General features: G+C 42.7%; 1 protein-coding gene across 3 annotated transcripts; it reads left to right on the top strand.

Moving 5' to 3' along the window:
- Positions 1 to 1,013: 1,013 nt before the first annotated feature.
- On the top strand, positions 1,014 to 10,235 carry LOC146555233 (uncharacterized). Of its 3 annotated transcripts, none has more exons than XM_085252401.1 (3): positions 1,014 to 8,753; positions 8,867 to 8,960; positions 9,092 to 10,235. In XM_085252401.1, exon 1 carries the CDS (start codon positions 5,532 to 5,534, stop codon positions 8,214 to 8,216), a length of 2,685 nt encoding a protein of 894 aa, XP_085108527.1. In that variant the 5' UTR covers positions 1,014 to 5,531; the 3' UTR covers positions 8,217 to 8,753; positions 8,867 to 8,960; positions 9,092 to 10,235. The 3 variants fall into 3 exon arrangements, with proteins under 3 accessions (XP_085108527.1, XP_085108526.1, XP_085108525.1); XM_085252400.1 differs by having other exon boundaries at positions 8,863 to 8,960; XM_085252399.1 differs by having other exon boundaries at positions 8,840 to 8,960.
- The last annotated feature ends 1,481 nt before the right edge of the window (positions 10,236 to 11,716 follow it).

Here is an 11,716-nt window from a genome sequence, read left to right as displayed (position 1 = left end):
AGCTGGCATGAATTTGAAGAGTGTGGCATTTTGCACACAGCCTGTAAATGTCAACAACAAAAGGAGTGTGTAAAACATGTATATTGTAGTGATGGCAGTATACTGTGTATATTTATAGTGGCAGTATGGGAAATGATTATTTGGAAATGCTTGAAATGGAAATGATCATTTACTGTGAGGTGAGGTGTGGTTGGGGTGTGGACAGTAGTTGTGCTTTTGTAACGTTGAGGTATGGACAGCTACACACTGAGGCTTTGAGCCTCAGTCCTGCCTGTTCACATTTTATTCTGTAAAAACTAAATTTTCACTGCTTTGATGACCTTTTTAGTGGGGAGAACATAGCTGGGATTTAATGATTTAACAAATCTTTTGAATCCTTTGTCCTCCACAATGCTAAATGGCTGGGAGTCCTCAATCACCATGCTGACCAGGTCTTCATCTATTTGAGATTGTTCTCCTGAGGAAAGACAATAAAGATAAAGCACAAATATAAATATCACACACGTAACTTATAACAGTTGTATAATATTGTTATATCATTTAGTAACATTACTGCATCCTATATTATCATTGCATTTGATGGCTCACCTGGTCTTGCTCCACAATCGGTGTCCCCCTTATTCTCATGCAAAGCTCTGTAGTGCCTAAGCATGGATGAGGTGTTGTTGTTATATCCCAGCTCCCTGGCACACAGCAAACACTTCACCTTGTACAAAAGTAAAGACAGCTCAACATAAATTGTATTGCACCATCAGTATCATGAAAATACATCTTCTGTAGAAATTTACATACCTTGTTGGGAGGAATAAGATCAAAATGTTCCCACACAGGGGAGGACATCCTCCTCTTCTTAGCTGGCTCCATTCTCTCCTGACTTTCTCTCCTCACTCTCATAAACCTCCAAACGGTCTCCAAACTCTCACTAACCGCAACTCTCCATCAAACACCCACATTTTGAATGAAGTCTGAGGGGTTTATATCGCTGTCATATCTCGCGGCAAAGTTCGAACCACTTCATGAACCAGTCACGTGGTACAGCCGGGCAGCGAGGCTTCGGACGTCATCATTTTCAGCTCCTCCCATAAATGAAGCAAGCCTCGATACGCGCTTCGCGGAAACGCCCCCTCCATTACTCGACACACGCTCCGAAGCCTCGATACAGAACGTCCCATCACTAGTAAATATGATGACGAGAAGTGGAAAGAAGAATGACAGTAATGAAGTGGCAGAGGATGGTGAAGGTGCTACAGCTGATCCAGTGGCTAAAGCAGGAGCTAAACCTGGCGATAGACTGGATGAACTGACAGCTCTGGTGAAATCATTGATGCAGTCTCAAGCAACAAGAGACCAGAGAATGGACAGAGAATCAGCCCGACAAGAACAAAGATGGAAAAGTATGCAACATCAGTTTCAGCAAATGCAAGTTCAAGTAAAAGAAATGACAGAACAGCAGCAGGAACAAGAGGACAACCAAATCAAGGAGGGAAGTGAACCTGATGAGCAATGGCGTGTCCAGCGGGGTGGCCTGGGGGGGCACAGGCCACCCCCCAAACCAGACTGGCCACCCCAGGTGCCACCCCAAAGGCAAAACAATAAAATTCAATCAAATATCAAATGTCCGATTATGTTTTCACGGTGACGCTCAGATATCCGAGTGTAAGTGAATGCAGCATCGCTTCTGCGCTATGCGCATCACGTTAGCAAAGGTAGGAGAGCCAAGCGCGAAAGATGGCACTGCAGGAAACAATTTTTCGGTGAAAGAAAATGAGGACAGAATAAATGTCCCGGTAAGTAATATCAAGTTTGTTGAGTTTAGTAAACTTCGGTGAAATTAGAATCCCAAGGAAAAAAATAACACTTAAAGAATTATTGCAGCTGTGGAATATTTCAGACAGTATGCTACTGAGGGCAGCTAACATAAGAGTTATGAGTTATAAGATATAATCTAAGTCGTAACATTGCTGTATGGAGCTGCAGATTTGGTTGCAGGTTAACATAGCTGGACTGGCCATCGGGCATATCCCCAGTGACTTATTTTTTATTTTTTTTGTAACGGCATGAACAATGAGAGGTGGTGGATTGGCCAGATGCAGGTCGATGTGTAGCAATAACTCCGTTGTTTGGTGGTGGCTATGACGGGGCTTCCACAGAGGCAACAGGTGGATGAGGGAAGGGGAGTCAGGAGGAGAGACCCGAAGCAGCCACCAGTCCGAGTGTCAGGTGAACTGAACTTCAGGTAAGAAGTTATGACCTGCAGTCTATCTGGGTCAGATATAAACCAAGTTTAGGTGGAGTTTATTTTCATGTTGCTGACTTTTTACTGTCAGTTGCAATAACTCATACTGCGTTCTAGCCAGCTTGGAGTTTTTATACAGCTGGGTGGGTGCTATGATGTTACTGATAGTGAACTTTATTTTATTCATAAGGTTAGTAGAGTTGCCAACGGCTCCTTAAAAAAATGGAATGGTCCCTCATTCAGAGAAAATATTACGCGTTTCGTATTGAGCTGAGAAGAGACGCAGTTTGTCCCGAACTTTAGCTAGAATGGAAAAAAGACACAAAGCTGGAGTTATTCTGTCTTTATGCTGCACAGCTGCCTCTTCTCTCATTCTCTCCCCCTCCCTCTCCTGTTGCTACTTCAATCATGAAACTGATCAATGATCAGCTGATCGGCTTTTCTCTCTTGTTTATCGCCCACTTTGCGCCAGAAAGAGGAAACCAGCAGATATTGCGCTAAACAACAGCAGCACTTTTAAGCTTGATCAGCTGTTGTTAGAATGTATTTAATATTAATTTCTAGTATCAGCTGATGTTTGCTGGAGCCACAGCTGTAAAGCTGCTGGTCATGATGTCAGTTTGGATATGTGGTGAGAGGGAAACGTGAAGATGAAACCAGGAGATGTCCTTACTGAATCATCAGAGCTGAACAGGTGATGGAGAAACAGGTTTACCTTTTAGGTGAAATGAATGAGTTGAAGTTATCAACTGTTTCTGAGAGATAAATAACACCAGGATCCTTTTTTATGTAGCTGACAGCTGGTAACTGTGCAGGGGCGGGTCTAGCAAAGTTTTGCCAGGGGGCCAGGTAGGGCATTAACAGGGAAAGGTGGGCACAAAGAAATACTTTTCTTTCTTATTCTCATTTAAAATACCTAGTTTTTATTAAATAATTATCTAAATCTTACAACCAAAGTTTTTATCTGACGTAAAATGTATAGAAATCATACATATACCAACAAGACTGTACATCACTGTCACAACAGCATTTGTTTTCATTCAAAGGCTTTATGGCTTTACTACCTGGTGGGTCGGTCTGTAGTAAAAATGCCCAATTTTTTTGTCCCAGTCCAGCCCTGCAGGTTAATACTGGCAGTGTCACCATGCCAGCTGACTGTATTTTATCATCAGCCAGTGTTGTTCTTTATCAATATTAGCAAAGTTTACCATAAGGCAGCATAGAAAGTATTTACTTGCTTTCAGGTTTTATTCAAATGTTAGTCTTTTCATTTGTTTCCCCACTTTTTTCCTGTTTCAAAATCAAACACCAGTTTGTGAGAAGATTATCTTCTTTTTTTAACAGGCAGATAAAGTTTTACATTGGAATTGGCTAATTTGTCAATTGTTTGTTACAAATGTTCGTATTTTAATTTTCAAAAATGTTTTTGCCCAAAACATATGTGCACTATATGTCAGTAAAAATACTATGCAAATATTGATGTCCTTGAATGCTGAGTAAACACTGACAAAGCACTGATTGTATCTCTTGTACTTTATCAACGCAGTATCTAAAAACTTTGCACCGTAGTGGTTAAAATCTCATTCTAATAAGAGTTAAAAGTGCATTTGGTTATTAGGTTTATAGGATTATTGAATTATGGTTAAGGGTTGGTAGAATTTTTTTTTTAAACATTATCTGCCAATTAAATCTGCCACCCTTCTCCAAATCTGTGCCCCTACCTGGCCCCCCCAACAAAAATTTTCTAGACACGCCACTGCTGATGAGGGGCCTAGTCTGACTGGTCAGCAGATGTGGTCTCTGCCAAGACAGGAACCATTTCACCAGAGAGATCCCAAGTTGTTGCCACTCACTCCAGATGATGATATTGAGCATTTTCTCACTACTTTTGAGAGAATGGCTCAAGTTTGCCGTTGGCTGAGAGAAGAATGGGCTGTTCGACTCGTACCTCTGCTCACTGGAAAAGCACGTAGTGCTTATGTGCATATGGACATTGCTGATTCAGAAGTCTATGATAAAGTAAAAGATGCCATTCTTGCTAAATACGAAATAACTGCTGACACATACAGAAGAAGGTTTCGAGCCCTGGATATGCACCCAGGTGAAACTCCAAGAGAACTTTATGTGCGATTAAAAGATATGTTTTACAAATGGGCGAAACCTGAAAAATCTACAGTGAAAGACATTTCTGAACTGATGATCTTGGAGCAGTTTCTGAGGATGGTCCACCCAGATCTGGAGGTGTGGATCAGGGAACGTGCCCCCAAATCTGCAGAGGAGGCTTCACAGCTAGCGGAAATCTTCATCTCTGCCAGAACAGGATCGAGAGGAACCACCTTTGGCCAGGACAGCTTCATGACTGGACAAAGTAAGTCTGATGGGGGTGTAAGGAGTGGTGGTATAGGCCAGAGTAGAAGTTATCCTGGAAGCAGACATTTTGTTTCTGGTAAAAGTAACAACACTAAAAAGTCACATTCAGGTTCAAAATCAGATGTTAGATGTTATCACTGTAACCAGATAGGCCACACTCAGTATACATGCCCAGCAACAACACAAAGTAGGCCATCCCTTTTGTGCTCAGCCCCCAGACCCACATTGCCAGGTCCTGATCATGAAGCAGTAAGAACAACACCTGTACTTGTTAATGGTCAGCGTGAAGAAGCACTCTTGGATACAGGGAGCTTTCAGTCAGTGGTTTTGGCTAGTTTAGTACCAAGAGAGTTATGGAGTGACACAAGGACTAAAATAAGCTGTGTACATGGTGATGAGAAGGATTATCCCATGGATGAGGTGTATTTGACTGTAGGTGGCCAGACATTTCTCCTGCCAGTGGCTTTAGCACCCAGACTACCATATGCAGTGATATTGGGCTTAGATATACCTACACTGCTAGATTTGGTGTCTAATGAAGTTCCGGGACATTTGCATACAGTTCATGTAGATCAGGACCACAACGTACAAAAGCAAGACATTATTCTGCAGGCACAGCCAGAAAGTGCAATCCCCAGTTTGATCACCACAAGAGCTCAGAGTGCAAATGACCCGTTAAAAGAGCTACCTTTCTATGATGAAGAAATAGAAGTAGGCCCAGCAAAACCAGCTAAATCTCGAGCGCAAAGACGAAGAGAAAAATTTAGGGGTTCATCCAGGTTAGAGGATGTAGACCAGAGCCCCAACCTCCCTCTCGAACTTGATATCCCACCAGATATCTCTTCACTTCAACGGGCAGATCCATCATTAAAATCTTGGTTTGATAAGGTGTCGGAGGTTGATAGACAGGTGCGAGGGACAGTAGATGGCAGATGCAACCTATGTGTTGAGAAATGGTGTCCTTTATGAGTGTAAAGGCAAGACTGAAGGCAAGACTGAAGCCATAGCATTACCACAGGCACTAAGAAACAAAGTCATGGAACTTGGTCATTCTGTACCTTGGGCAGGCCATCTTGGTTTTCAGAAATCTCTACATAGGATTGCAAGCCGTTTTGTCTGGCCTGGCATGTACACTCAACTACAGCAGTTTTGTAAGTCGTGTCAGATATGTCAGCTCACCCTAAATAAAGGAGTGGCCCGTGCCCATCTTCAGCCATTGCCTGTCATAGATACACCTTTCGAAAGAATAGGAATGGATGTAGTGGGGCCCCTTGAAAGAAGCTCATCAGGTAATCGTTACATCTTGGTCATTTGTGATTATGCCACTCGTTATCCTGAAGCTTTCCCCCTAAGATCATTGAAAGCGAGACAGGTTGCCAATTGTCTCCTGCAGTTGTTTTCTAGAGTAGGTATAGCTAAAGAGGTCCTGACAGACTGTGGCACAAATTTCCAGTCTAAATTTCTACAGCAGGTATATAGATTACTTGGTATAAAAGGTATTAAAACCACCCCTTACCACCCCCAGTCAGATGGACTAGTAGAGCGTTTTAACCAGACACTAAAGAACATGCTGCGGAAATTTGTAACAGACACTGGCTCAGACTGGGATCAGTGGCTGCCTTACTTGTTGTTTGCCTATCGTGAAGTGCCACAGGCCTCTACAGGATTTTCACCATTTGAACTGCTTTATGGCCGTCAAGTGAGAGGTCCACTCGACCTGCTGAAAGAACAATGGGAGAATCCAGAGCCTGATGGAGATAATGTAATAGCTTATGTGCTGAAAATGAGAGAGAGACTAGAACAAATGACAATACTGGCACAGCAAAACATGAAAGTGGCTCAAAACAAGCAGAAAACCTGGTATGACAAGAAGGCCAGGGAAAGAACATTCCAACCAGGACAGCATGTGTTGCTGTTGCTTCCTACGACAGACAGCAAACTGCTAGCCAGGTGGCAAGGCCCCTACAAAATTACAAAACGTCTTGGCAATGTTAACTATGAGCTGTACATGCCTGACAGGAGGAAGAAACATCAGGTCTTCCATATTAACCTGTTAAAAGAATTCACGCAGCAGCAGCAGCCCACCACGCAGCAGCAGCAACCGCCAATGCAGTCCATGCAGCAGGTAAAACAGCATTGTCTTGTTCGGGTAGTCAAGGACGAAGAGGAGGGAGAACGGTTTTTTCACACAGGCAAATCAGGGCCATGTTTAGTGTCACTGGCCCATCTTAAGCCCTCCCAGCAGGGAGATTTAAGGGCTCTTCTGGATCCAAATTTGTTCCAGGAAAAACCTGGTTTTACAAAACTGGTACAACACAAAGTCCACTTGAGGGATAATGCTCCACCCCGTAGAAAATTCTATAGGATTCCTGAACGCCTGGTTTCACAGCTGAAGAAAGAAATCGACCTAATGTTGTCACTTGGGATAATTGAAACATCAGCGAGTGAATGGTGCAGCCCAATTGTTCTGGTCCCAAAAAAGGATGGAACATTGAGGTTTTGCATTGACTTGAGATATCTCAACTCTGTCTCAAAGTTTGATCCCTATCCAATGCCTCGTATTGATGAGCTCTTGGAAAGGGTGGGGAGAAGTAAGTTCATTACCACTCTTGACCTAAGCAAGGGCTACTGGCAGGTGGCCCTAGCTCCAGAGGCAAAGGAACTGACGGCCTTCAAAACCCCGTTTGGGCTGTTTCAGTTCAGGGTGATGCCGTTTGGTCTCCAAGGGGCACCAGCAACGTTTCAGCGGCTGATGGACCAGGTCTTGAGGGATGTGTCAGACTTTGCTGCAGCATACCTAGATGATGTTGTGATATTTAGTCAGACCTGGGAGCAGCATGTGGCTCACCTGCGACGCGTTCTAAAGTTAATCAAATCTGCTGGTCTTACTATCAATCCTCACAAGTGTAAGATTGCACAGAGGCAGGTGGAGTACCTTGGATATGTGGTTGGACATGGACAGGTGAAGCCTCAGGTGGGGAAAATGGAGGCAATCCATGCATATCCAGTTCCTACAACCAAGAAGAAGGTGCGGGCATTTATAGGCTTAGTGGGCTGGTACAGTAAATTCATCCCCCACTTTGCAGAGAGGGCAGCACCTCTCACGGATTTGACAAAAGCGTCGGCGCCGAATAAGGTGAAGTGGACAAAAGACTGTGACAGAGCTTTCATTGACCTTAAGTCAGCCATCACAAGTGATTCTGTTCTACACAGCCTGGATTTTGCTCAGCCTTTCACACTGCAGACAGATGCTTCTGGAGTAGGCTTGGGAGCCGTGCTGCTGCAGGAGGTGGAGGGAGTGAGGCGCCCGGTTGTTTTCCTCAGCAGAAAGCTTCAGGACAGAGAGTCTAGATACTCCACCGTGGAAAAGGAGTGTCTTGCTATGAAGTGGGCGGTGGAGTCACTGAGGTACTATCTTCTAGGCAGACATTTCACCCTGGAGACAGACCACCGTGCCCTTCAGTGGCTGCACAAGATGAAGGAGACCAACATGCGTGTTGCGAGATGGTATTTGTCATTGCAACCCTATGATTTCACAGTGCGGTATCGTCCAGGCAAATCTGTGTTGCAGACTGTCTTTCACGTATGTATGAAGATTGAAGTACAGTAGTCTAAGGAGAAGGGGGGAGGAAATGTAATGGAGACCAGGGGTTCCATTACCTGGTTGGTATTGTTAATAATAAATTGTTGGATTGGGAATTTAAAATGGGGTAATAAAGAAAACACATTAGTTCTTATGGAGTCTTTTATTAGGTTATTTGTAGTGATGGGACGTTCTGTATCGAGGCTTCGGAGCGTGTGTCGAGTAATGGAGGGGGCGTTTCCGCGAAGCGCGTATCGAGGCTTGCTTCATTTATGGGAGGAGCTGAAAATGATGACGTCCGAAGCCTCGCTGCCCGGCTGTACCACGTGACTGGTTCATGAAGTGGTTCGAACTTTGCCGCGAGATATGACAGCGATATAAACCCCTCAGACTTCATTCAAAAATGTGGGTGTTTGATGGAGAGTTGCGGTTAGAGAGAGTTTGGAGACCGTATGGAGGTTTATGAGAGTGAGGAGAGAAAGTCAGGAGAGAATGGAGCCAGCTAAGAAGAGGAGGATGTCCTCCCCTGTGTGGGAACATTTTGATCTTATTCCTCCCAACAAGGTATGTAAATTTCTACAGAAGATGTATTTTCATGATACTGATGGTGCAATACAATTTATGTTGAGCTGTCTTGACTTTTGTACAAGGTGAAGTGTTTTCTATGTGCCAGGGAGCTGGGATATAACAACAACAACACCTCATCCATGCTTAGGCACTACAGAGCTTTGCATGAGAATAAGGGGGACACCAATTGTGGAGCAAGACCAGGTGAGCCATCAAATGCCATGATAATATAGCATGCAGTAATGTTACTAAATGATATAACAATATTATACAACTGTTATAAGTTACGTGTGTGATATTTATATTTGTGCTTTATCTTTATTGTCTTTCCTCAGGAGAACAATCTCAAATAGATGAAGACCTGGTCAGCATGGTGATTGAGGACTCCCAGCCATTTAGCATTGTGGAGGACAAAGGATTCAAAAGATTTGTTAAATCATTAAATCCTAGCTATGTTCTCCCCACTAAAAAGGTCATAAAAGCAGTGAAAATTTAGTTTTTACAGAATAAAATGTGAACAGGCAGGACTGAGGCTCAAAGCCTCAGTGTGTAGCTGTCCATACCTCAACGTTACAAAAGCACAACTACTGTCCACACCCCAACCACACCTCACCTCACAGTAAATGATCATTTCCATTTCAAGCATTTCCAAATAATCATTTCCCATACTGCCACTATAAATATACACAGTATACTGCCATCACTACAATATACATGTTTTACACACTCCTTTTGTTGTTGACATTTACAGGCTGTGTGCAAAATGCCACACTCTTCAAATTCATGCCAGCTATTATTTTTACGTCCAGTAGGTGTCCTGCTAGAGCAAATGAAGCTTCATGAAGCTTCGCGTTGGGGTGAACCAATTGGATGAAAAGCTTCAGTGCTTCATGAAGCTTCATCTGCCCATCACTAGTTATTTGACATACGATTAAATTGACAGCTTGTAACAGAAAAGAGACAGTGGGACTGGCCATCCTACCTGTGTCGGAGAAGAGCCAAAGTTAGAGCTGCTTGCAGTTAATCATTTATCAATAACCTAAACATATGCGAAATGAGAACTTGTAAAGGTACTCACCTGTCCTAGTTGCTTCTTGCAGGATGTGGAGCAAAAGAGTGAAAGCGGCTCAATCACCTGTTTAAGAGCTCTTGGGGCAGACCAGTGTGCCAGGTTAGGGAGTATGGATAAAGAGGGTTTTAATTTAGATAGAAATGGGTGAAGCTTATGTTATTGGTTTGTTTATAGTATGTGTTGGAAATATGTATATGTTTGTGATGTGCTTTAATGTTATTGTATGTTTGTTTGTGTGGAGGGTTATGTGTTCATTTTGATTAGTTAACCCCCATACTTGGGCTATTCCGGATGCTCACCTGGAAAAGGTAGAGTATAAAAGGAAGCCATTTTGTTTAGTTGTGGTGAGTGTTTTGCTGTTATCATGCTCCTTCTTTAATAAAGTGCCAATCCATGGATGTCTTTTACTCCAGTCTCGCGTCATATTATTGGACAGAACCTATGACCGCCGGCCAAAACTGACAGTCATGTAAACTAATACCCATTTGGAACAATCCAGATATCTCTAAACAGGACAAAGGAGTTCCCAAATGGGTTACACGCTCAAACATAAGAATCCACTGTACAGGAAACTCTGCTGAGAACGATATGTGAAGACTCATCCAAATAGTTTTGTTGCTCTATCTCAACCTCACCCAAACTATGCATTTAGGCAACGTACGGTAAGTGAATTATCTATGGAAGCAAACAATCACATGTAGTTCTACAGTCTTATGCATCACTAAGAAAACTATCCTCATAAATTGATATAAAAAATGTATTACTTAATATCAGTGGTGTATGGTGGCTTTTAAAGGAATTATTAACAACTTATTCACACTCCATCTTCTCTACATCATACATGTTAGGCAAGGTAGGTAGCAAGATGAGACTCATCTGTTACGATCATAAGTCACTAAGGTTATCTTTCTTGATCATGCTCGTTGTGTCCGTACAAAGTGCAGATTGTACTAACTGAGCAGTGAAAGCAGACCAGCAGCAACTTGCCTCTCATTCTGGTCTCTCTTTAGTTTACAGTCAGGCCAGAGGTTAACCTACAATGCGCATGCACAAACCAACAGAAGATAGCTGCTGGCCCTTCAGCTTGGCCAACTCCAGTCAGTGTCAACTATAGTTGGACACAACCTCAGGGACAGAGACGACTACGCTTTTCAGTGAAATGAAATATGCACAATAGTGGCAACAATAGCTAACTGCAAGCACAAGATGGCAGTAATGTAAAGGCTGGATTCAAATATTCATTGACAGGCTAGGAGCTTTATGACAGTGCAGTGCTGCCCTCTCTTCCCTTTAGCTGTTAGTGATCTGTCTGCAGCCTCACTTCTTCTCCTGTTGTGGGGTGTGTGTGGCCTCAGGCCTTTAGTATTCTGGGTTGCTGCGCATTGCTCATATTCTTCTTTTCCTTTTTCTTTATTTTCTTTATTTTTAAGTGCTGTATGTTTTTCTGTTTTTTTTCCTTACAGGTGCAGGTTAAAGACCGATTGGGTTTTTCTACTTGTGATCTGTCCTCTTATTCTTATCTTTTCATGTATTGTCTCTCTTTTCACTCTTCTTCCTGCCCGTCAACTCTGGCTTCGTCATATTACATAGTAGTAAATAGTAGGAAATGAATACATAAAAGAAAAGAAAATCACAAACAATAGGATACTATAAACTTATCTTGGAAAAGCAAATATGTTTGACACAACAGTGTATTCAGATGATGAATCTGATTGCAAGAGCTGCCAGACATGACAGTTATTTAAAAAGAAAATATAAACTCCATACGTGATGTCTGCCTTGTCTAATAATCAACACACACGTGTATACACAGACTGAACATCTGTGATTTTGAATATAGACATGTGAAAACACAAATATTTTTGATTAATTTATTTAATTCCTATTC

The sequence above is a fragment of the Mchenga conophoros genome, linkage group LG17 (genome assembly GCF_057382185.1).
Source record: "Mchenga conophoros isolate Kocher_MC1m ecotype Shallow Benthic linkage group LG17, M_conophoros_male_GT1.1, whole genome shotgun sequence".
Lineage (NCBI taxonomy): Eukaryota > Metazoa > Chordata > Actinopteri > Cichliformes > Cichlidae > Mchenga > Mchenga conophoros.
This window is presented reverse-complemented; position numbering and strand designations above follow the sequence as displayed.

What these genes read in the sequence shown, in the direction of transcription:
- LOC146555233 (XM_085252401.1), top strand. Translation starts at nt 5,532, where the DNA reads ATGGCAGATGCAACCTATGTGTTGAGAAATGGTGTCCTTTATGAGTGT.